The sequence below is a fragment of the Vidua macroura genome, chromosome 3, assembly GCF_024509145.1.
Source record: "Vidua macroura isolate BioBank_ID:100142 chromosome 3, ASM2450914v1, whole genome shotgun sequence".
Lineage (NCBI taxonomy): Eukaryota > Metazoa > Chordata > Aves > Passeriformes > Viduidae > Vidua > Vidua macroura.
In genome coordinates, this window is record NC_071573.1 from 54,450,528 (window position 1) to 54,477,677 (window position 27,150).

The 27,150-nt window shown below is 39.3% G+C and overlaps 1 protein-coding gene across 2 annotated transcripts in view; it reads right to left on the reverse strand.

The window, feature by feature from the left end:
* The window catches only part of SNX9 (sorting nexin 9), a 63,284-nt gene extending 38,417 nt beyond the window's left edge, over positions 1-24,867 (reverse strand). Inside the window, exons 1-4 of one of the 2 annotated variants that reach the window (XM_053974083.1) lie at positions 23,978-24,867; positions 4,787-4,873; positions 2,361-2,435; positions 1,057-1,179 (exon numbers count right to left, since the gene is read on the reverse strand). In XM_053974083.1, coding sequence (XP_053830058.1) covers positions 1,057-1,179; positions 2,361-2,435; positions 4,787-4,873; positions 23,978-23,989 — 297 coding nt within the window. In that variant the 5' untranslated portion in view covers positions 23,990-24,867. The remainder of the gene's footprint in view (positions 1-1,056; positions 1,180-2,360; positions 2,436-4,786; positions 4,874-23,977) is intronic. The other variant, XM_053974082.1, reaches the window with a different exon arrangement.
* Positions 24,868-27,150: the final 2,283 nt, after the last annotated feature.

Here is a 27,150-nt window from a genome sequence, read left to right on the forward strand (position 1 = left end):
TGAAACATTGAGACAGTCACAGTGAGGTTTGGAGTCCCCTAGTGAGGACACACAATTGCAGAATAACAATCCTGGCATTGTCCAGCTGACTACAAGGAAGCCCAAATCAAAGACTCCATAGTCAATGAACAGCTATGTTCACTGTCATACAAAAATGTCTCATGTAGACTTTTCAAAAGATCTCACTTCATGTCAAAGTCCTGTGGTGCAATTAAGAAAACTAATAACTGATATTTAACTGACCTACAAACTAGGTGTGTCCCCCTAGATGTTACCATAAGTAAAGCATTTACTTTCCAACACAAAAGACCTTTGCATGCTGCTGTTGGAAAAAAAGGCAGATTTTGTTCTTCTGTTGACTTATGGTCTTCAAAATGTTTAATTTCCCACATGTGGGACATGCACCAGTCTGTAGACCATAATAAACTGCTTGTGTTTAAGATAATGTGTCCTCAGATACCTAACCTGGAACTAAATATTTGCTGCTTAATGAACTGGTGCACCAGACAAAAAGCTATGAATAGAGGAACAACAATATTCTTGCAGCAAACCCAAAGTCAGCCTCTTCTCCAGCTGACAATTTGCTTCATCATTTTTAATTCAAGAAACTACTCTTACTCAAATTCGGAGAAAGAAATATATCCATTCACTCTGGCTGCTGATGTATAGATCCCCTAATTGTATAAGACACCAAAAAAGAAAGCTCTCATTCCTTAATAAGGTTAGCATACTAAAAGAAGTAGCTTGAAAATAAAATAAATTTGCTAAGAGTGCACTTACACTTACAGAGACTGAAGTAGTTAGGGATTTATATCATTGCAGACTGGAAAGAATAAAAATGCTCCATTTCTGAAAGTGTTAAGACTACTAAATTTTCCAGCAGTGACAGTATCTGAGCAGTCACACACATCATTAATATTCAACAAAAGTGTTCCCTAATGAAAACACAATTACTTTAATTAGTACTTTCATGAAAGTTCACAAATGAAGTACAGCAAGCAATTATGTCAATAGAAGTTTCCATGCCCACAGTGCCCAAAAAACCACAAGACATACCTGATTACTGCTTTTGGCAGCAGAGTTGGTCTGAGCTGTATTTGAAGAAAGGGAATCAAAAAAGGCCTGATCAGCTAATGAGTTACCACAGCTAACGCCATCTTTTGCCCCTTCGGTTATAATCTGAAATGCAAAAGGTTGAGAATAATTTTTCATGCTTCAATTAACCAAATTATGCTTTATCATATACAATCACTTTAACACTCATATCACTACACTTTAAGATGTTTGCATATAACCTTTTTAAATTCAAATTCACTTGAATTTTTTACAAGAAACTGACAGTGATACTCTGGAGGATTTACTTCCACACCAGATGGAACTAGGTTGCCTTACAACTACAACAAACAAGATTGTTATGGCAGTGAACACCTATCTATAAATTGCTTAGGGATTAAAGGTTGTTAATATAAGTGCCTGGAGACTATGAACTCAGTGCTCAGGGGATGGATTTGGGACAGCAAGTTTAGAAAGCCAAAAGCTACCAGACCAGGACCTAACCAACTAAAGCAAAAACACAAGGTCATGTGAGCCATCATGATCCTGCTTTCCCTTCCCCTCCTCCCCCCACTTTTTTTTTTTTTTTTTAATAAATACAGCACTGCTGAAGGAAGAGAGACACATGCCTTAAGAGGCTGCAGGAATTACAGCCAAGGTATTCACCCACCTAAGCAGCACCCTGCACACATGCAGACACTGGGCCATCCAAGAGTGAATGAGATTGAATAAGAGTGAATGAGATTGCAGTCTTTGCACTATGATCCCATGCCACCCCCAAAACTATACCACTGGTCTTTAAACAACAATCAGAACACCAGACACTGAAGAGACAACAGAGGGTCTCAGTAAGAAGAAAAGCTGAGTAGTCCCTGGATTTAGTAACCCACCTCCTGAGCCCCAGAAATGTGGCTCCATTCCAGATTTATGAGCATGCATTAAGTCTGCCACAGCAACACCAGTGCAAACTTGCATTACTCATTTCACTTCCATATTTCTATCTTCAGACAGAAAAAAAGCCCCAATTATTGGATTATGAGACCCCCGAAACCAAAGCAGATTCAAAACAACTCATGTTCTGCAGATCAGCTGTATTTACTATAGACAGCTTACTGTTGCATTTCTTGGTAAACCACTAAGAAGCTCAGGAGCTTCAGACAGCATGTTTGTACTGGTGTCCACAGCCAGTTACAATGAGATTATATATTCCAAACTTTCTGTTTGAGCATTTCAGTCTGGTCAGCAAACCAGAGGATGGCCTTTTCAGCAGTTCTGCTTTCTTAGTGCTGAGCAGTTTAGTCACTTACCTCAACATAATCTGTTGGAACAAGCCCTCTCTCGCCTTGGCTGTTTTTTCCTTCTAACCAGCCTCCACCAACATCCTAAAAGAAGTAATATAGAAATAATTTTGCTAGATGGATCCTACAACATGCTTCATGTAGCTCAGCAGGAAGCATTGTCTTGCTGTCAATGTTCAAAACACAGCTATGACTGTGAAACTGAACAAACTCACTCAAAGCTGCTGAACCAGCAGATACCCATTTAAACACAATGCAGACCATGCTGGTTTTACCCAGCTATTCTGGACTTCAGATTTTAACAAGCATGAAGGGGAAAATAATTTATTTTTCAGCACTTTTGATCATTTATGAAACCACACTCAACTGTCTGGCCACAGACTGCATGTAAACACAGCTATTAGTATGTCTGTTTCAATGACTTAATTTTCATCAGCAGTCTATAAAGAAACAAGACTCAAAGAATAAAACTGTTGGTGATATCTGTAAAATCTCTACCTCATTTATTGAAGGTGCAGAGACATGTGATGAGTGAGAGCTATCACCCACAGAAATGCTAAGGCTATTCTCAAGATTAAAAGAGCCACATGCCACATAAGAACTGGACTTATTCTTTCCACTTCACATTTCTTTTCAGAAGCAGTCTTATACTATTAATTTAGAAAGAACTAACAACAGCTCAGCTCTGATCTCAGTGGGACATCATGATATTGTTTGGGGTTTTTTAAACACATATTCTACATACACTACATAAGCTCGGTAGACATTTGCAATTAAGCTAAGTTAATTCCAGGAAACATCTGGAATAAGCCAGCTCTGTTTTGAATCAACCTGTTTAGGGAATACATAGCTATATGTCAAGCTAGCTCATAGATGAAAATTTGAGACACATATGCTAAACAGCGATTACTAAATTTTAGGTTTTCTTAATTTGCTTTTTAATTGATGTATTTTTTATTCACAATTTTGTTCTTTCACTTCAAAATTGTATGTAATCCTGCACTTTACAGGCACTCCAATAAGGAGAAGCCTGCTTATGTATTCAAGATTTTATGCAGTAAAGATCAAGCAGTTAGTGAAATAACAACTTGCATTTATTTTCTCTTACATACCTAAAAGCTCAATACTCAAGAACATAAAAATAATTAGACATCTCACATTATAAATTCAACTAGTTTGGTTAAACTGCAAGAGCAATGACATCTTAAGCCAGAAGTCATATTCACACTGCTAATCTTGAAAGCAATCATCAGTGGACTTGCATGACTTAAGCTATTGCCATCTAAACTTCTCATATAAAAAAAGATCAAGAGTCTTTGTGGCAATTTATCATGGACAGCATAAAACAAAGTTTTACTTGGTTTTGATTATACTGCCTTAAGCTACAGATGTCTTTGTCAGTGAGAGCTAGCTTAAAAGTGGTGATCTATTTATTTATATTTAGCCTTACTTTTGTGAAATGGCATTAAGCTCCTGAATCCATTCAAAATGTAACCCCTACCATAGCAGAGCACACTATCCAAGAGGGTGCTGGCTCTATTAAATATCTGCCTCAAGTATTTAAGATCAGTGCAAGTAAAAATTATCAGGATTACACATGACTAGGATCTTCAAAGAATTAAGTTTATTCTACAGAATCTATGTGTTTTATACAAATGGATAAATAAGACCTTGCTTCATGATCAGGTGTTTTTTGTTCGTATTTGTTTTACAAGGCAAGTCTATTCACTAAGCCATATCATTACACAAAATTCAAAGCAGAATCAATTAATACCTTGTTACCAAGGGTAAGAATTATACAGGACAATTAAAGTACACTGAAATTCAAAATGTGGACATAAATCAAATGTCAGTGCCAAAAAGTTCTATTAATTTAACAACACCCTGATACCATTGTGATAGTATTGTCACCACTTCTTCCCTACACCTTGTTCATATTTCTTGAATTATGAAAAGACACAAAAATTCAGTAAAAAATTTTTGTTGTGAGTTCTTGACCAAACTTGGGATGCTGAAGTCATTGATTAAGAAACTCAAAACCTAGAAGTGAGCTGGATGTCACATTTAAATGCAAGTGGCAAGCACCTGAAAGATTACCTATGCACAAAACATGCAATATTAGGCACACAAAATAGACAAGGCATTCAGATGTAAAGGCAATCACCACCATTAGGTCTCTCAGCTCTGTTTAGAGGAAAACAAAGCTGAGCACATTCTTAAGTGTGTGGGCACAGTTTGAGAAGGCCCCATCCTCCAAAAAACTATGTTGGTTCCCAGAAGATTATTAGAAAATTCTTCGCATTCTGTTTTTTTGCTTATTCTTCAGGGAAGGGTAGCCAGGGCTTTCAGATGTCACCAGCACCATTTTCCTTCCATCTGCTGATAGAAGTAGATCAGGAAAGTGCACTGAAGCAAATCCATCTCAGTTTTCTTACCGGGTTGGTGATTGTGATGATCTCCCCTTCACTGACTGTCAGCTCATTGTTTCCAGGCTCAGCAGCAAAATCATACATAACACGAGCCTGTATGTGGAAAAGAATGTAACAGTGAGGCTTCCAGCTTATGTAGAAGGTTTCACTAAGAAAGCATCAGCAAAAATTATCCTTAACTTACAGAAACAGCAAGTGAGGTATGGCTGAATGTACAAAGAGCAACTCAGCACATAGGAAGCTGACATCTCCTAGATTTGAACTGCAAACTCAACAGTAACAACTATAAAAGATAAAATTCTCATGTGGAGCTTATTGGAGGTAATCTACCACTAGGATTTAAGACTGGTTGTTCTCTGTCATGTCCACAACTATATGTACAATGTTTTCCAGGGGAGGAAGGTAAGGTTTATAACTTTAGCAAACAATTTTTTGGTGTTTTTTTTGGTTGGTTTTTTGTTTGTTTGTTTTTTTGTTTGTTTGTTTGTTTTTGTTTTTGTTTTGTTTTGTTTGTTTTATACAAGACATATTCCAACTCCAATTAGGGTAAAGGGAAGTAGTTCACAGAGCAAGCAATTCAGAAAAAGGAAAGCAAGTAACTGTAATATGTAAAATTATGTTTTGAGACTATATGGGAAGAACTATGCAAATGCAGAAACAAGCAGTGAGACTAGGCTTGTTATATCTGGCATGAGGAGGGAGTGAAAACCAAAACAAATCTAATTTTTAAGTGTTTAGATGTTAAAGGCTTTGCTGTGCACTGATTCTGCTATTACACTACATAAAGAAATGTTTGAAACATTTGATTTTACTAATAACATCATTCAATATACAGCAATGATTTCCTTATGATTTCCTTCTTGTACTTGGATGGTGAAGGGAAGAAAAAAAAAAAACTAACCAAAAAATAATATTTTCTGTCAAAGGAGACAATAAAATAATTTCTGTTGAAAGTAAGCCATGTGATAGGAAAAGAAATACAGAAAGACAGACATTCACCACCAAGACTTGACTGTCTCAAAACTGCAGGTTGTTATAATCCTCACCCAGACATAACTTCTTACAGAAAACCAGAGGAAAACAGAACTTCCCACCCACACCTTTTAATTTTATGAGTATCATGTGGAAATACTTCTGGCTGGTCAAGATACTTTACTTCAGTGTAAATAAAAACAGAGCTGAGAAAAAACACACATTTCAGCTGTTCAGCTGACAAATCTAATCCCAAACCATGCGCACAACAAATCGAACACTTGGTCTTCTCCACTAGAGCAGCATAACATTGCAGAAAACCATGTGTACTAAGCACTCTGAATGCTCCCTTGCATGAAAACTTTTCCCTTAGAATGGAGGCTTTCAGCACTTTCAGACTATGCCATGCAAAACAGAGATAAAGAAGCAAAAACTGTGTTCAATAATAACACTGACTGCTTTCTTTCCAGCAGCACATCTGGCCTCCATGGAAATATAAGAATAAGCTGCTTTACTTTTGTGAAAAATGAACTGAAGAGAAGCAGCACACCTTTAGAAATACAAGAACATTTTAAGCAGGGGTGTAAAAAGCACCACTCTCCAGAGCTCTTCCTTCAGCAGCAGTAGCTGGAGGTGTTGAACATGTCCTTTTTACAGCAGGTTGCCAAAATTTATCCACTTTCTGCAAGTCAATTTAACAGCACTCAGATGCTGGCCATCTGAATCATGGGAAAAGAAGCTTTCTTAACCAGGGAGTATTCTTAGCCTTTTTCAAGTAATACACCATAGTATTAAATTCTTGCTTCTATTCACAGGAATGGTGAGAGTTTCCCAGAAAAAAAGGCAACAGACAGATTTTATCAGCCTTCAGTAAAACTGGCAAAATATCCCCAGTGATGACCAGACTGGAAAGATAAAATGTATTTCTGTCTAATAAAAGAACAGATGCAAATACTAGATTCTCCTGATACAGCAGTGAAATTATTCAGAAAAAAAATTGGAAGTATTCAGCTTGTAGAGAAAGAAAAAACAAGAGATACATAGAATTTAATAAAGTCATTATGCCAAAGTCCACTTATTGACCTGCTCTGGATGCCTGTTTCAAAAGTTAGAAAAAGTAGAAAACAGGGAAAAAAATACAAACAAACACTGCTATCTACAGTTTAAGAAACTGAAAAACAAATTTTAAAAAATTGCAATGCTACAGAACTGGATTATTACAGAGCATTAAGAGTTTGAGGTACATCTGCAACCTGGTCTGTATATTGGCATTTCAAATACATTCCTCATCTTTTTCTGCCAGTACTCTCCATTTCACTGGCATTTCTAGGCTCACTTGCCTAGGCTGGAAATGAAGACTTTAGGAACTTCTGTCAAGTAAGCTTTAACACTACCTACTGTTGAGTTTATAAACTCAACCAATTCCAAAGTAAAACTAAGTGACTAAATGTTTTTGCCCCAACTACTAAGTGTATAGTTAACAATGGAAAACCCCCTAGGCTTTCCCTGGGCAGATACATCAGCCCCAAACCTACTTAAACTTCTGACAATCAGTTCCAAAATACTATAAAATGGAAAATGGTTTGACTTTCCAATAAGCTTTTTCCTTCTTACTGGCCATAAATATTGTGTCCAATTAGCAGATACAACTTAAAAGTTCTATCTACCTTTGCAACTCATGCAAAATTGCAAATGGGCATGGAAAAAAGCATTTCACAAGAAAAGGATTTTAGCTCCTTGGCACTCCAATACACACACTGAATATTAGAGCTAAGCTTAGGGACACTCTGAATATTCATAAAATGGGAATCTCTGATGAATTCCAGATCATTAATCTGGATCAGTCCAGGTTAATGAACACCACAAAGAGAACTTTTTCAAAACACAGCTTAGAAAAAAAAAATCTTACAGTAACTGTTGTGTTTCATATTTACTTCTGATCATATACAAAATGATCAAACAGTCCAAGAACTACAGGAACTTCAGAAACTAAAATATTTTGTTAGTGGAATCAAGGCCACTGCTTCATTTACAGAATACTGCAACATGCAAAACAAGAAAGAACCATTAACAAATCTATTAGCTATAAGAAAATTAATTTCATCTACCGGTTGCATGTATATCTCCCCTCTCCCACCACCACCTCTGCTCCAAGACACAAATGGTTCTGAATTCTGAAGTTATTTTGTCAAAAAAAAACCAACAAACCTACTTTGAAAAAAAAAAAAAAAAACCCAACCAAAAAAACAAACCAAAAAAGCCACAAACCTGCTAATCCAAAAAGCTTTAACTGATTTCATTGACCCAAGAGCAGGCCTGGGTCTTGTACTGTAAGCTACTGCTTCCCTTTGCTCAGGTGGCAACAGAGCATCTCCACTGGGAGTTTGGATCCTGACATTGATCTCAAGCTCCCTCATGTGAGGAAAGCCTGGCACAGATTAAGCAGAACCTTGCCACAGCACATGGCAAGAGGGAAAGGTGTCTCTGATCCCCAGCATCTCTGCACCTCTGCCAGGTACTGCAGTTTCTCCAGAATGAGAAGGAGCCAGCAGTTTTGTCTACAAGTCCAAGATGGGGGAAACCAGTAAGAGTTAAAGGAAAATTAGCTTTTCTGCAGTATGGATATAGAAATTTAGATTGTAATAAAGGAAATAAAAAGGAAATTGGCAATTCTCAATGTTATATCAGCATTCTTTGGGGCTTGTTCTACCTGCTGTAGTTACACAACTGGACTGTAGTTTCCCAATTTATAGATTTACTGACTTACTACAGTGTGAAGCCTCCCAGGATTGAGCATTGCAATCAATAATTATTACTGTCTTTTTAGAATTATGATAAAATCATGCCTAGGAATATTAAAACACCAAAGATTCCCCACACTGAAAAGCAGTATCTAGATTCGTGAAATATTATTCCTCTGCAGGACTGGAGCAGACTTCACTTTCTTCCATTACTTCTGAGTTGAGTGCTTCCCTCTTCTTTCCGTAATATTAAAAACCAAAAGGAAAAGAAATCCAACAACAAAAAACTGAGAGCATTTGCCAACTTATTTCTAAAAGCAAACCTAAGAATATGCAACTCTACCTGTCAGGGTTAAGGCTCTTTAGCATAAATGAAGTGGGAAGGAAGTTGACTAGGAAAAGTCATTAAAATAAGTTTCCAATGAAAGGTTGCACTGTTGTTTCACTAAGTTACTAGATGAATATCCAAGATCTCTGCAGACATCCTGATCCACTGGCTCCTGCTGGATGCCCCCCAAAATCTTGAAAGTGGTGATAAAGCAACAGAAACCCCTATTTCTAATGAGAAGAATCTTTCTGCCTTTTCCAACATATTTCACTCAAGGCTAGGCTCAGATGAAACTGAATAATCCTGATGTGCGCAGTGCCAAACTTGCCTACATTACAGCTCAGCTGCAGCAGGGTGGCTCTGTCATGGAGAAGCACAGTGAAAGCCCCTGTGTAGTCCTCACCAGCCATAAGCAGACAGGCTAACAGCTAATGCACATCAGTTGTGCTCAGAGCAGCTTTTACATCTTCCCTGCCTCAGCTTTCCTTGAGATGAATGATCAACGACCCACATAGAATGACTACTGTTTTTTCTTTAAGTTCATACTTCTGAAACAAAATGTTTTTGTAACGCTGGACTTCCTGACTGCAATACAACAGTTCTGCATCCAAGTATGCTTTATAGCACAAAAATTGGAGAAGCCCCTAAAAAATTGGACACAGCTTTGAAGACGCTTTCCCTATACATACAACTTCATTTGTATTAGAAGGAGATCTAGTGTTACCCCATAGATTCATCTGTTTCAACCATGTGTTACAATTTAGGAAACTTGTACCACAACTGCTTTTCTTGGTCAGCTGGCAGTGGCAGATAGTACAAAGGAAATATCCATAGAAGTTTCATAGCATGAAATTCCCATGACTGCACACATTTCTCTTCACAGTTGGTGTTTCAGCAGTTCAGGGCTTCAGCCACCCTGCACTGCTCTTGTCAAGAGACAGGGATTCACAGGTTTAAATTGCCTGGTGCCACTGTCAGAAATACAACTGCTGCATCACAGCAGCAAGATGGCAACACCTCATGCTGGTGGCAGCCGTTCCCATATTGACAGAAAGAGGATCAAATTCTGGATGTCTCTTTTGGGAAGTATACGAGGCAGATAAGTGCAGGTTTCTCTGAAACCTGCATCCACTGGAGGAGCAGAAGCCATAATTTGGGAAGCCGGGCAGAATGACAAAAATAAAATAAATAATTTTTTTTAAAATAAAGAGAAGTTAATCATTAGCATTGGCTCTAAACAAGTCAAAGTCCTCACATTTTAAATGGCCATGCCAGTGAGAAGACTTGAACTTTTGTTCTAGGACAGCAGCCTAAGCTTTTAGCTGGGATGAACAACAAAGGGCTTTTGGTCACCTCAAGTAACTCCAGTAACACATCTGGTATGAATAAATTTCAGAACAGCTTGCTACAAAAACTGCTTCAGTTAGCACAAATATTCTTCAGTAGGTCTAGTAAGCCTTTGAAATCCACTGCTTGTGAAATACTGATAAGCAGTATGTTGCTCACACCTGGAAGCACAGAAGCGGAAAATGCTTTTATTTCTTCTCAGACTTCATTTTATTAGTTATCTTCTAAAAGCTTTTTGGATGTGGGTTTGGTTTTTGGTTTTTAGTACATTTTTTGTGAGGTTTCTTTCATTAGTTTTTTTCAGAATTACTTTTTCCCACATATGTTGTTTTTAGAAACAAAATATTCATTCTAAAGGGAAGTCCTAAGAGAACAAAACAAAAATAGCATAGTTGGGATACAGGTTGGGATCTCAGGACTGGAGAAATTAAGAAAGAAGAAAGAAAGTAATAAAGATAAAAACCGAGCTGCAAATACATCACTTAAGAAATTAGCGGTATATTTTGATTACTTCCTAAAGAATGGTTCAAAACGAAGCATTTAATCTAAAGAGTGACAATATTGTTCCACACAAAAAACAATTAACTTAAAACTATTTTTTCATTTTCTTTCCTGTACTAATATTTCACAGCAATTGGCCCTGTGATTACTGTCTGTAAAAAACTACTGGTTTTTAGGTATTTTACTGCTTAGAATAAGTGCAAACCATCTGACTTGTTATCAGCTGAAGCAGAAGCCTTAAACCCCTTGCTGTCTTCACTGTGCCAGTGAAGCTCCAGGGAAGACACAGGGTAGGCATGGATCTAAATGACAGCTTAGCCATTGTTTTGTGTCACCATTCACAAACAGACTACTTAAGTTGCCATGTTTTAACCAATGCATCTTTGAAAAAACTCTCCACAGATCAAAACACATACTAAGTCCCTCTGTGGATATTATAGGGAATTCTACAAGACCCAGTACAAGACCCAGGCCTGCTCTTGGGTCAATGAAATCAGTTAAAGCTTTTTGGATTAGCAGGTTTGTGGCTTTTTTGGTTTGTTTTTTTTGGTTTTTTTTTTTTTTTTTTTTTTTTTTTCAAAGTAGGTTTGTTTTTTTTTTTTTTTTTTGATAAAATAACTTCAGAATTCAGAACCATTTGTGTCTTGGAGCAGAGGTGGTGGTGGGAGAGGGGAGATATACATGCAACTGGTAGATGAAATTAATTTTCTTATAGCTAATAGATTTGTTAATGGTTCTTTCTTGTTTTGCATGTTGCAGTATTCTGTAAATGAAGCAGTGGCCTTGATTCCACTAACAAAATATTTTAGTTTCTGAAGTTCCTGTAGTTCTTGGACTGTTTGATCATTTTGTATATGATCAGAAGTAAATATGAAACACAACAGTTACTGTAAGATTTTTTTTTTCTAAGCTGTGTTTTGAAAAAGTTCTCTTTGTGGTGTTCATTAACCTGGACTGATCCAGATTAATGATCTGGAATTCATCAGAGATTCCCATTTTATGAATATTCAGAGTGTCCCTAAGCTTAGCTCTAATATTCAGTGTGTGTATTGGAGTGCCAAGGAGCTAAAATCCTTTTCTTGTGAAATGCTTTTTTCCATGCCCATTTGCAATTTTGCATGAGTTGCAAAGGTAGATAGAACTTTTAAGTTGTATCTGCTAATTGGACACAATATTTATGGCCAGTAAGAAGGAAAAAGCTTATTGGAAAGTCAAACCATTTTCCATTTTATAGTATTTTGGAACTGATTGTCAGAAGTTTAAGTAGGTTTGGGGCTGATGTATCTGCCCAGGGAAAGAAGTTTAAAAGGACTGGTGTACAAAACGCTGAGAAAAACAGTAAGAATACAGGAATACAGACAGGAGCCCCTCGTGTCTTTCCCACCTCAGAGGACTGAGGACACCCCCTTTCTTCCAATAGTGCTTAACATTTAGTAGATTTAATAATTTCCCTACCCTTTAGCCTGAAATCTAAGCTCGTTCAAAAGATAAGTGCTCCAAGTCTGAAGAGATTTTCACTGCATCATCTGCAGCATTGAATCACAGAATCATAGAATGGTTTGGGTAAGACTGAACTTAAAGATCATCTTGTTTCAGCAACCCTGCCATGGGCAGGGACACCTTCCACTAGACCAGGCTGCTCAAAGCCCCATCCATCCTGGCCTTGAAAATATAAAAAACATTTACACTACTAATGAAGGAAACATCTGGGGCTATGATTTGACAAAAAAATGCCTTTTAATTTTAGTCCTTCTGTCAAACTCTATGAGACTGCAAGGCAAAGTGTGCATGTGGATAGCCTGTGCGGAAATATCAAGTGGCTCCTCAAATGCTATGACTCTCAGCCTGGAGAAGCAGCTACTCTCTGTCCTGCCTGTGGTAAAGAAATGTCTACATGTTCCTCTCACAGGCTTTCCTAAGAAACAAAAAACAAACAAAAATTTGACAATAGAAGAATAAGAGGACACAAGGGACACTGTCTTCTAAGACAGACTCCTACAGAAACAGTACCTTAGGAATTCAAGAGATTATCCATTATAGTAGCAATTACCTTTAAAGTGATAAAGATTTATTATGAAGAAGACGCCAATGTTTATCTTTTTAACTAATATAGAGTAACTGGAGAAAATGTATATTGCTTGTATTGTGCTAGGCATCACTTCTTGTGTATCTGCTCAACAACATCTGCCTAGAAAACTAGCTTGAAGAAACTGGAAAATTTTATACTATGATTTTATTAAACAATAAGCAAAAAATAAAATTCACTTGTTTAATTAAAATCTCCCTTTAGTATTACATTTCTTCTCAATACAATTTTATTTTGCTTTTAGCAACATCAGAATTAAAGCAAACTCATCCAAAAAGTAAAACTAAATTCAGCAAAGAACTCCACTTCTGGATGAAGAGAGGTCACAATATTCGGGTATCATTACTCCAAGTTCCCTCACCAGCTCTAACTGCTGGATCCTCACATTACTCTACAAATTCACATTAAAAATGTCTCTTGACCCACTGGCTCACTTTCCTCTGGGCAATTTTTCAACTCTAAAATAAGTTCACTAGCCCGCAGGTAATCATTTGAAGTCAACAGTAGTGACTGTAAGCATATTAGAAGTAAATTAAACACAGACAAAATCTAAGAAACAAGGACTTGTGTAATTTCTTCCCGCTAGTAAAACATGCTTGCAGACAGATGCAAAATTGCATGTGCCTACAATATTTCAGGCAGGTGTTTAATACTGGATTGAAACCTCATATTGGAAATTGACAACAAATTATGAAGAGTTTACAAAATGTACAAAACAAAGTCTGAAACATTTATGGGGTAAGGGACTGGAAGGCAATACTCAATTCCCAGCAACATGCATGTGGTTTAAACTACTGGCACTTCCAGAATTAGAATGGAAGTAAGAAAGAAGTGTCTAGGCAAATTTTCAAGTGTTAAAGACAATTGGAAATGTTCCCTGTAGTAATAAAGACAACAGCTTACTAGCCACTTCAGCAACTTGGGCTCTCCTCAGTGCGGACAGATTAACTCCTCAGATCTACCACACAGAACTTCACTGTCTCCCTGAAAATAATTTTTTGGTCATGAAAGACCACCTGAACTCAGTTCAGGCTAGTCCCACTCATTATATATTTTATTTTTGATTCACAGAACATGAGCTTCTTTACAGCTGTCTACCTGTCAGCAAACATCGTCACACCCCAAAGCCCAGTGAAATGTACTCCTGGCCTGCATTACAGACAGAATGCACACCACAAACTTTCATTCAAGTGAATTCCTACACAGGAAGCTTCTTGTTCAAATCAAGCATCTGGGACTAAAAGTCATTGATGCAGAATGAGGTCTAAAATGCTTATATGACTAAGATCTCTTTAAAGTGTTAGAGTAAAACAGATATTAAAATCGTAAGGTGTTAAAACAAATTACAGCTTCTTTCCATGCAGTTATAAGCCAGGTGGGTAGATAACTATCACAGAGCATGAAAAAAAGCAAAGAGAAACTATGAGGTTTTCCAGATTTGCAGCAGTGCTTAAAAATATTCAAGTCTGAGAATTACCTATAAGCAGTTCAGCAGTTTAAAAAAGCAGCATATTTTCAGAATAACTACCATGCACTACTAAAAGAGGTGCTTGGTTACATTTTAGTGTGTTCATACTGACTTTACTTATGGGGTATTGTCAGACCCAAGAATAGGATCTCCATGCACCCAAGCAATACTAAAGCAAGGGAAATTCAGTAAGACGATGACTGAAATACATTCAAGACACCCATGTGATTTAGAGATATTTCTAAACACTGACTCAGATACTCCCCTGAATCACATCTGAGCTTTCAGTTGGGTTAAGCTGAAAAGCTTTTTTCTTGTTTAAAACATTACTTATAAACTAGTTTTCAGTTAAAAATGTACTGCAGCTTCTACCATGAGTGAGGAGCTCCAGTGATATCAGACCTTTTTCAGAATCAATTTACTGCACTGTTCCAAGTGCCCAGCCTCTCCATGTTTTCCTTTCTGAATACCAACCTTTTCCAGATCCTCAGATAAACTGGGGACTCAACAATTCCACATTGGAGAACATTAATTCCAGTTTTACCACCACTACAGCAAGTAATAAATGCAGCAAGTACAGCATGGGTTTGTATTTATGGATTTCAGGCAGGATGCATTTACCTCAAGTGTGATTAAAATCTCTGCCTAGATTAATCATTACTGTATCCCTGAAATCAAACTGCAAAACTTGCAACTGTTTGCTGAACCAATATTTAATGGCGTGTTTCAGAAGCCTGCTGTGCCAAGTCCCCTGATGTTTGCCTGAAACTTTAGGGCCATCACTGTTGCTCCCTCACAGTTCTGTCCCCAAAGAACAAAGCCAGTAAGATGTGAAGGTTTCAGAAAAACACAGCAGCATTCATCAGAAAAATTACCACATTGTGACCTACTAATTAAGACAGCTTGTAGTCACACAATAGTGCTGCCTCTAGGAGAGCAGAGATTAGAAAAAATTAGTAATTACCTAATAATTGGAGAGGCACAAAGTTTCGCTAAGGTTATCTAGCAAACTTCAAGCCCTTTCAGACTCAGCACACTATTACACATTGCGGATCGCAATGTACCACACGCACAGGCCACTCTAGAAGCAAATGAGTAACTGGCAAAGCAAACTAAGTGAATGTTAAAATGATGCTACTTCAAATAAACTTCATCCATAAAATACAGAATGGAATAGCTGTACTACTCTGAAGTCCCAAATACTGGTAAATACTAATAGGAAAACACGTGCTGAATAGCATGCTAACTGAAAGCAGTTGGGAAGGAATCTGAAACGCAGCAGGATAAGCTCTCCACATGGAATTCTGCTAAATTCTCTATTACTTGAGTAACCAACATTAATCAATATGCTAATGTTTTGTTATCTCTTAGTTCTTATTGGAAATACGGCTTTGTGAAAGCCTATCTTTTATTTTATGAACACAAGTGAGGAAACTGTTACACCAACATAAATGCCATTTTATCAGATGCAGCTTCTTTACTCTAGAAATGGGCAATGTTCACATTTTCGGGTTCTAAAGTATTCAAGCCTACAGCTACTTTAGGCTTTCCTGTTGGCAGTGCAGAAAAGTGCAAGACCCTGTAAGGTTACAAACTTTATTTCATGATAAATGGCAGTTCAAATAAGCAAAGCTCTGTGATTAGACCTGGCCAGAGAACACTCAGAACTTGAACTGGACATTAATGACCTGCAATGTAATGCAATGTGTACACTAGCAGTGTAGGTATATCCCACTTTAAGACAAAGAGTTAAAAAAAGAAGAAAAAGAATGCCTGGACAGATGCATTTAATAAATAAAAAAAACAAACCAAGAGATGTAATTAATGACAGAACTGGATTAAGTCATGCAACATTGAAAGTTTGACAGAACACCTCACAAATTTTTCTTGTACTAGCAACCTTTACAGTGACAGAAAGTATCAAAGAAATCTGAAAAGAAAGTTAGAACTTCTGCTTCCTTACAAATTACTAGAAAATTTGGCAGCTTGACAGAATGTGACAGAGCTGTTGATAAAAAATTGTAATTCAACAACCTTCATACAAACATCCAAGACTGTGGTCTAGTTACTTGCAGCAAGGAAGACGCTTAATTTTGTACTCCACAAGCAATCATTTTCAGAAGAAAAACATAGGGTTGTTAAGGAACGAAATTACAGTACTGCTGAAAGAAGTGTGCTGTCACTAGGTAAGCACTAATTATGTTATATTATCATATGTAATTGCAATATTCAGTTACTGAATTAAACCTTGACCTCCTCAAAAAAGAGGAGGAAATAAAACATTTAAGCCTCACTCTCAAATCTGATGAAGCTATAAGGTGAAGCACCTCATCAGTCATCGTCTTACTGCTGCAGAAAGATGAATTGTATAGGCTCTTCGGGCAATACTGGAATTTAAATAAGAACCAGAAAAAAACAATAAATGTAATAGCCTTCTATCAGTTGTCTTTCTTCTGGAAACCACTTACATAATCACCATAGAGGGAAAAAAAAAAGCCCTAAGCCTGTCATACAGAAGGGACATACAGTTTAAAGCTAGTCTAAGAGAATTTTTATAGCTGTTCTTGCAAATTAGCCCTTTTGTTCTATCAACAGGAAAGCAAACACTTTTCTTGAATTGAGATGACAACTAATTTTTGCTCTGAACATTGAGAATTGCAGTCTCAGAAGGCTGGGAAAAGCAAAGCAAGTCCAAAACCTACTGTGTTTAAACAGAGATACCATATGAATACACAAAATAAAAGCACAACAGTTCCTTTGCCAAGGAGGAGCAGATGGCAACTCAGAGCAGAAGTCAGTAACTCAATGGCAAGTCATAAGAAATAAGACCCATCAACCAGTTCTTCACCAGTCCCCACTTTTTTACAGGAGTGGGACTGAATGATTTCACCTGGGCAAGTCCCATTGCAGAAACCCCAGGCCAGACATGGCTACCTCTCCCCAGAAGCAGCTGTTTTGCTTGGACTCCCCAGAGACCTTCCACAAGCTGTACTGCCCATCTTCTCACCACCTCCTCCTCCTTCCAGCCACCTATTTTGCACATTGGAAACCCCTCCTGTACAGTGGCTTCCTTTAAAGGGCAGGGCCTGGGGGAAGATCTGCTCTAAAATACAGGAGGAAATAGAACTTTTACCCACAAAAAATATGTTCACGCACAGAGTTGCTGATTTGACTTCACCCAGCACACTTTATGAGCACACATCCTGTTACCAGCAGTGCCCAGGATGGCTCATGTGCCCGTCATACCATACCATGTCCCAAATGTCTCCTCACAACTACACAACAGCTGGGCCAGGCTGCATAACAGCAGCTCTCTACAGGAAGAGCTGCTCCTTGTGCCCTTCTCCCCTTACTGTGGGTCTCACAGAGGACAATCTGCCAAACTTAAATGATTCTGGTCTTAAATGTCTTCATTTTTTATATTGTTGACAGAGGTTTCTTATTCAAACAAAGCTCAAAGATAAATAATGTTTTGGAAAGAAAGTGATAATGCTCAGAATTTAAGTTAAATTTTCCAGTAAGCAATATGCTTTTTTTCCTCTTTCTTCAGTAGCACTTGAATTTTGCTTATTGGACTACTACAAGATTGCTCTGTTGTTTGAACTTTCTGTTACTTGGGAAGCTCCTTTCCAGTCATAAACTGCTGAGAAAGCAAGAATACAACTAAAGAAAATAAAAGCACAAGTTCTGATTTTCAGCCCTCCAAGAAGTGTAAAGTGAATTCTGAGAAATTGTAATTGTGAAACACACTTTGAAATAGAAGAGGTTTAGCTTTAAATGTTGAACACTGCAATAGCTATTTACTTAAAATAATTCTAGATATCTAAATGCTCATCTGTCCTACTGCAGGGCTGGTTGAAACAAATCACTCCCACTATTTTACAGTCTCTTCTCCATTACCTGTCTTTAAAATGTTTTGCAAGACTGTTTCCAACACCATAAATGTTGCAATTGCTTGTAAATTTAATACAGGAGGGAACTCACATATTTGAACCCCAAAATTCTCAAATTATTTTTGCCTTGGTGATCTCTGTAAACTCTGAGATTTGCGAGATGTCCTAATCAAATAAGGAGAGGTTTACTGAATATTCACACACTCTTATAGGACTTTTTTCAAGACCTGAAAATCTGAGGAAGAAGATAACTCAGAGGAAAACCTTGAAAGAATGCAGTAAAATAAACCTTCTTACGAAGCTACAGTTAACTGTAAAGCCTTATTGCTGAAGTAATACCAATATACGGAGAAATATATTGGTATTACAAATATATTGGTATTTTTCAGAGTGAAAACCTGAAACTCTGAATCTATAAACCAGATGTAGCTTATGACATCTGATACCAGACTTCCTCCTCTTTGGCTGCTGTAATCATGTTTTTAAATGATGACCTCTGGTAATGTGTCTCTCATGACTCTGCCTAGGTGCTCAAAATAACTTTGAAAAACTGAGTCAGAGGAATCATTACTCAAGCACAGCATCACACAGAATCTTACCAGCTCTCCAGCACAGAAATGAGAAACCTTGAACTGATAATTGCAGCAATGTAACATAATTGCAGCAATGTAACATCATTGAACCTTTAAAAGACCATAAGGCTGGACAGAAAGACAAAAGAACAGAAAACCTGTGTCTTCATAAAATAACTGTATCAGTTCTTATGCTTATCCTAACATCTCATTCCTCCAATATTTCAGGAATCCGTGGTTAATCTGCATTAGCAAACATTTTGTCCTTCTCTAGTCATCTTGTTGCACCTTAAAAAACAAACCACCAAACTAAAATACTCTAAAAAGCCCCAGGAAGTATCCCCACATCTAGTTAATACTAACCTAAAAGACCCAAACAACATTTCACATCATTAGACTGTAAAATCAAAATCATTACTTCACCTAATAATTTTGTTCCATCACAACCTACATACACAGATCATCTGTGATCTCATGTTTTGTATTATGTCTTGTTTTGCTGAATTTAAATAATGGAACATGTTGAATGGATTATGATGTGATCTGCATAGAAGAAGATCATCCCAACTCACAGATGTGTTAAGATTTATTAACTGAATCTTCCCTTAAGATGAGATTTACGAAAGGAGTCTACTTCCAAAGTTGGGACAATGCAGAATGTAGACTAACAGAACACAAAATCTGGGTATTTTGGAGGGTTTAGCACAGAGGAGTGCTTCACTTCCCAGCTGCTAATCAGAACAAAGAATTGTTTCTAACCAACTCAAGTGATAGTATAAAGGAAAATGTGGGACTTCTTTGGGAAGCCTTACACTGCTGAGAGTAATAGAGAATGACAAAGAAAGACGAGAGGAAGGACACACACTTAAGGATAATAATCTTTAAGTCTAATGTGTTGTTACCTTTCCCTACCTGAAATTTTCATATGTAAATCATGACCTTCCCTCACCACAAGAACCATGCTGAATTCAACTACACCTGGCCAGTGACATTAAAAGAGAAAATCCAACATGATTAGATGGACAAGAAAGCCTTGAAGCATTTCCTTGTTTTAGAAGTACTGTTAAGTTGTATCTTCTTTAAAGAACAGAATATTTCGTCTAAGCTTTCATCTTAAAGGACTTCCTCCCACAAAAAAAGGCCCAGTCCTGAAAACAGAACCAGATAAATGCGTCCTCAAAGTACACAAACCATTGAACAATCAAGAACATAATGGTGGGCTATAAGTGCCCCTAAAGATATAAAGGAAAAAAGTTACAAAGAAAAAAACCTTTTGGTATTGACAATAAGAGGGGTCAAACTTCACAAAGCTTATCAACAACTGCCTTATAAAAAAGCTCTCTTGGGAAAGCAATGTCACCAACATCAACAATGTTACACCAGTAAATCAGCTCCTAGTTTCAACTTCTAAATTAAAACTCTCGCCACATGTTAGCAGCACAGGTTCCAGAAGAACTGGGAGAATTGTCTTGCCCATAGCCTATCCAGTTCTCTCACTTCCTTCTGAAATCAGGGCTTAACAAATGGCAAAACATCAGCCTTTTCAAGAAAAGGACTTGCCTACATTTTAAAATAATAAATAAGTTTAAAAATAGGTTATAAGGTAGGGAGAATGTTGTTTAAAAGCCAGCATATTGCTTCCTGACATTTCTAGCTCTCCCTATTCAATGAAGCTCAAAAACAAAAGAAAGGACATGAGTAAAGCTGGGACTTGGCAAACTCTAGTGGGGAAAGAATAGGAAAGGCCAAAGAAACCACGAAGGAACAAACAGAAGAATGACAATCTCATCTGTGGCTTTTGTAAGCAACTATGACAGAAACATTTACCAAACTGCATCTTCCTTGTGATCAAGTTTTCAAAATTTTTTAGGCTCAGGCACTTTCTGACATCATTTGTGACACAGTTAGAAATTAGGAATTAGTATGGTTAACTCTGTTTCAGAAGGAAACATTCAAAATAAAAGTATCTAGCTTAAATCACCTGTTCTTAAATGTGAAATTGCTTAACCTCTGAAGTCAGGTTCAGTTAAATGACTGTGAAACTCTAGAAGTCTCCTAAACAACCTTTTTTTTTTTTTCTTATTTTGATAGGGTTTAACATTTGTTTCAGTTTTTAGAGCACATAACCTTGAGCAAACCACAAAATCCACTGCCAAGCTACAGTAAGGACCTAGCCAACAGAAGAACTGACTCTAGAAGCCTCAGATCTTCCATTTCCCATTTATATTTTCATCCTTCTCCATGAAAGCCTCCCGCTCCCAACCATACCACCCCACCCAACCTTCTGTATCAGCCCTGAGCAAACTTTCAACTACTGCAACTACCCAGAACTGAAGAAATGATGCCACTGTTTCCATTCAGTGAATATTTTTGCTATTTCAGCAACTTATTGTATCTTGAAAACAGGCCTGACAAGTGTTGGAGTAGACTCCTGGGATATACATACAGCTTGGGATGAGGAGCAAGAAAGGACAAGGAGCAATGGCCACTGCTAATTTAGCTCACATCAGACACAGCCTCCACAGCCTTCAGAGTGCTTAAGGCCTACAGCCACCCCACCTGTTTGGACAAAAGACTCCCTACCAAGTTGCCAGCTAACAAATATGCTAGGAAAGCATCAGTAAAGGCTTCTTGGTATGAAAATAGTAGTCCTTTCTCCTAAAAGCTTTTACTGCTTCAATAAGAAATGCATTGATTTTGAATGATACAGAGAAGAGCCAGCACATTACACAATGGTATACCACATCTTCATATATGAAAACTCTAGGAATTTAATTGCTGTGGTTTATCAAAGTGGGAGCAAGAAAACTGGCCAAGGATTGCAAGCTAGCTATGGAAGAAACCCCTATTTGCATCCTCCATCCTCACGAAATCTAACACCTTGATTCAAGCACTTGTAAATCTTGTAGAGAAAATGATAAATCTGAAAACAGATGCTGGGCAAGTTCAGATTCAAAAGAAAGAAGCATCACCAGCAAGAGAGATGGTTTAAAAACAACAACAACAAAAAACACAGACTGGATTTTCCATAATTGAAAGCATTCAAATCAAGACTGAATTTGCCCCCAGATTTCCTTGGAAAGTATATTCTAGTTTAAATAGGAATCAATTCAGGAAGCGCTAAGAGCCCATGCAGCACAGGCCAGGCCAGACTGTCAGTCACCCTTAATATAGGATTTGACACCATTAAAGTTTAAAAATTCATACTCCAGACAACTACAGTTTAGTTTTGTTAACATTTCACATAAAATACAAATACACCTTGCATATTTCTTTCAAAAGAGGCAATTTGTGAAGGACCACAAACAGAAGGTGAGAAATTTGTTTACAATTTAAAAAACAAAATTTACTTTCCAAATGAAATGGTGGCTGAGATCCTAAAAACTGTTTTTTCAGCCAGTTACTCCCTTACACTGCTCAAAAAGACAATATATCCTTTACTATAGGTGACATTCGCACAACGTGAACAAAGGTCAATCCAAAATAGGACAGTTTGCAGAGAGGGACCCATCTCCTGGGTAGAGCTCACAGAAAATAAAGTAAGCTTCTCTTCAGTACTGCTCAGAGTTACCAGCATAACAAAATAATAGCAATAAAATACCAACTCTTTCCTGACTACCACTTACCAATTTTAGCCTTCAAGTCAAAGTACTTTACCATAACTTGCAATGTGTAGAATGAAAAAAATAGCACCACCTGATTTTAAGCCAGTCTGGATTAGGAAGTCAGAAATTATACGCCCTTCCATCTGGGGCCATAATGTTTCCAAAAAATATTTAAAGAAAAGCAAAGTGACAGTTTCCAAATGTATGAATAAATTGGACCGTATGTTCGGCACAGAACACAGGATCCCATAAGGACACTGCACCTCAAAGTGAGCTGAGAAACAGTACACTGGTTTAGTACAGTAGCTGCCTAACATACTGTGTATTATGTAGTATATACACACCACAAGTAATTTTCTTGCTACCTACAATCATTAGATTGAATAAAAAATATTCATACACACATCCCATGGATTACTGGAACCCACCAATGTAAAATCCAAGTCTATCATCAATATTCTAAAAGCTCAACAGAAACATAAGTTTCACTATATTGACTATATTCACTGTATTTTTAAACTGCCTAAGTGATTTTGAAACCTAAAATCAAGTTCTCACTTCTTCGGAAGAAGTTTATCCAAACATGAGCCACCATCAATTTACATAGTTACAGAGACAGCTACTTATACATTAAATCTGACACATTTAAGATGTGGAATTTCTTCAGTGCTGAGAAGAGCAACATAGTGCAAAGAACAAAATACTGCACTGTATGAGAAGCGCCTCAGTAAAAGGAAGTTTTTTAAACTGCTGGCCAAGCTAATGGAATCAGGTGACTCAAAGTAATACTTCAAATACCAAAAAAGTCTTCCTGAGATACTTAGACAAGTCACAGATGAGTTGCTGGTGCATGTTAACTCACACCTACACAAGCAGAGATGCTTTCATCAACCAGTACAGTAAACAAATACTGCTTATTTAGAAAGAGGACGCTTTCAGATAGGACGGGCTAATTTTGACAGTTGTATTAGTAGCAGATACTGTTGAAGAACTGAACAAATCAATTTAACTTCCTGTCTTTCTTTTTTTTTTTTTTTTTTTTTTTTTTTTTTTGCTGTTGGTTTTGGGATTTTTATTTTGGTTTTGGTTTTTTTTTTTTTTTTCGCGTGTAAAATCACAGCTTACTATTAAGAGGTCGCGCAGTGCAGACTCTGGGCTCCCACCAGAGTCACGGCACAGCCGCCCCCGGATGCCACCGAGGGGGTCAGCATCAGCTGTCCTGGCGCGCCGGGGCGGCGGGGGCCGAGCGGGCCGGGACAGCCGGGCCCGCCGGTGGCCGAGGCCTCTCCCAGCGCTCCGCCGTTCCCGGGCTCGGTGGAAGCGGGGCAAGGGGCGCCCGGGCTGCAGGAGCAGTACCCTCGGCCTCTGGCGGCTCTTCGACCCTACGATCGTTCCGCCGAGGAGTGGGGACGGAGGGGCACAAACACAGCAGAAAAACAACTTTCGCCCGCCCCGGAGTCGCCGCTGCTCCGCGAGCCCCGAGCAGGGGCTGGGCAGCGGCGCCGAGGCCCGAGCGCGGCGCTCCCTCCGTCCCTCCCGCGGCCGGCGGCAGGGCCCGGGCAGGAACCGGCCCCCCCGACCCCCGGCACGCAGCCCGTCCGCCCGGGACCCCCGCCCGCCCAGCCGGGCCCGCTGGCGCAGAGAGCGCCCCGGCGCCGCCTCCCGACCCCCGGGCGCTGCTCACCTTGGTGGCCATGGCGCTGCCGGCGCGGGCTGCGCTGCCGCTCTGCCCTCCCTCCCTCTCTCCGTGCCGCGGCTGCTCGGTCGGTCGGTTGGTCGGTGTGTCCGGCCCGCCCGCCGCCGCCGCCGCTGGGCCGCGCAGGCGGCTCCTCCTCAGCGTCCCCGGCCGCCGCCGCCTCCTGGGGGCCGCTGTGCGGCTCAGCAGCCAAGCGCCGGCGCTGGGCAGGCGGGGGCTGATGTGGCCGCGCCGCGATGCCCCCGCCTCGGCCGCCCTTTCCGCCGGTTCGGCTCGGTACCCGAGGGCACTGGCGGCGCTGTTTGCCCGCAGCCTTTCCGTCAGGGCCGGGGGGAGGGAGGCACCCGCTACGCTGCGGTGATCCCCGGGGGAGCCGCCCCGGCCGGTCCCGGGAGCGATGGGGGCGGGCGGATGGACCGACCTCGCCCACCCCCCATGCCCTCAAGGGCTTTGATTTCTGGTCAGTTTGGCCTCAAATTCTCGCTCGCGTGGGGGAGAGAGCCTTGAGGAAGGCGTTATGTGCCCCTTGGGTGCCTTTGAACGGAAATTTCAAAGCAACCATACAGCAAAGAAGGCAATTTTTTCCTCGGCCCGGCTCCATCCACGGCTGCCAGGGCAGTGTACGTCGTCCCTGACCTGTTTCGACCGGGCCTTGGTGTACAGCAGTTAGCAGCAGCAGCAAAAAGCACCAAGGAGCTAGCTGCTCAAGGTCGGTAGCGTTCCTGTTGGGCACTCTATGACTATCTCATAAAAAATACCTGCGACCTCACTTGACTCCCAGCCTGCAGGAGAGATGAGATGGGAGGCTAAAACACAGGGAATTTGAAAATACGGTGGCAGTGATCATGCAAGGTACTGCACCATCCAAAAAGCGCAGCTTCTTTAGCTGCACCATCATTTATAGTGGTTGGCCTGGAATCAGGAGACTTCCTTTCTGTGGAAGGAAATACACAGTGTAATCATCAGGGACACCAGGTCTCCCTGGTGTCTCCTCCTGGTCTCCCTAGGAGGCAGGTGAGCTGTAGGGAAACTGCATAGAAGTCTATATCTATATTTCCTTGCCCATAGAATTACAAGCTTTTTTTCTGCTATTGGTATAGTTTCTCAGTGAGAGCTTTATTGAAAGAGAAAAATACATTCACAGGTTGGGTTGGGTTTTTTACATTGGAAAACATTTTCCTAGTTGGACCTGTGAAATAGTTTCCATGGAAAGTGAGGATGAGGAAATAAGAGGAAGCTGGCTGATCATTTGCCACCATTTTTTGAGTGATTGAACTAATTAACTTCAGAAGTTTTCAAACTCATTTGCTTATGTTTTTATCTTTTTCAGAATTCAATTAAATACAACATTTCCAACTTCCTACTCTCTGTAACAGCAGTACCTAAAGAGAAACCTTTCTGTGTGGCTCACAAGTGGCATTGTAGGAAACCACCTTTAAGCTGAAGTATTGTATTTAGCATCAGTTTTGCCATGTGGTCCATCAATAGACTGGCATCTCATCTACCTTACAAGCAAAACTAACTCCCTGAAGGTGGCTTAATTTCTGTACTAAGACACTCTGTTCTTCCACTTTCTCAGCAACAATCTTTCCAACATGGCATGTTTTGATCCAGCCCTTTAGAGAACATCTTATAAAAGGGGGAGAGGTATAAAACCCAGAGACCCAGCACTGTGTTCTTTAGGAATCCCCAGCTGATAAGACTGTGAAGCACCCTCTGTCCTTTCTCCAGATGCTGCTTTGCTGTGTGAAATATAATAAACTTGTGGCTTTAGCATAAGCTTGAGTCTGTGTCATTCTTTACCTGTGGTCAGCACAGCTGCCAGAAAAGTTTAATGTGCAGCTGCTACCCAGTGTGCTTTAGCAGAGCTCTGCTTGCTTGCCATCTGGGGAATGAAGAACACAGTCATGATTTGTTCAGCCTCTCTGTGTGCTTAAAGCCTCCACTTTACAGTTTTCCACTGTGAGGTATTCCTGAAAATAAGTCTTGCTTGACAAGTTTGAGGGATGAAGGAAATATTACTGTTTCTTTCAGTCAAGAGAACATTCTGAGAAAAAAATATTTCTAATGGTATCTTTCCAATACTGTTTGCAATTAATTGCTGTTAATTATTGTCTCAATTAAGATATTCTCAGGAATCACTTTGGATTGTGAATAAACATATTTCTTCTTAGCAGTAAGCTTTATTATTTCTTAACACAGAGAGCCAAATACCCACAAATTGCTAATGAAACAACCTAAAATTTCTCAAACTTCCAAAATTACTTACTTTTCTGCTACCAAGCTGTGTCCTAGTTAATTAGGACTGGATATTTGCTTAGCATCAGACATAAAAGAAATCTCAGTGGCTTCAGTGGGGTTGTTTACATATCTAAGCATTTGGTAGTTTTGAAGTGTAGTGCTCTGTGTGGAGCTTATCAGCTTTCAAACACAGTTGACTAATTATTCACTTTGTACTAAAGCCCCAATGTATGCTATAATAAATATTTCCACCTCAGAAAAAAACAGTCAGTAACAGAAGAAAATGCCTTACCCAGCACATAAGTGACTTCTCTCTACAGATTTCTATTAGGTGTGTATTTTTGCAGCTAGGTGGTCTGCAGTGGTTCCCAGGAACTCAGAGTTCACAGAGAAGTGATCTTCTGCAGAGCCTCATCAAATGAAAAGCTCCTGCCAACAGTGCTATGCAGATTTTTAAAACTAAAGATGCACTCTGAGAAGGGACATGGAGAACATTTGCTGAATATGTTCTCTGCTCAGCAAGGCTTGCCTGTAGCTTCAAGCTCACAGGAAGTCAGTGACCTTGTATGTTTTGACTTAGGCAAACTTGGTGGGGAATGATAAAGAAACAGTGTTCTTCAGATAACCTTCAAACTGAAAACCGTCTGGTGGAAGAACTATGTTTTGTGTTTTAAGTTACTGTTCTCTGGAGCTCCTTGAGTTGGTACACCTTCCATTTGTCCCTGCTGGGAGCCTGTGCCCCTAGCAGCACCAGGGCCAGTGAGGTGGCCCTGAGGCATTTTACCTCAGCTCTGGAGGCATTTTCAGCAACAATTATCACTAGTGGCAACAACTTTGCAAATGGAGCAGGCTGTCAAATACATGTTTTTGGGAAGTCTTTGCAGGAGGCATACAGAAATTATATTGTCCTAGGTCTTTAT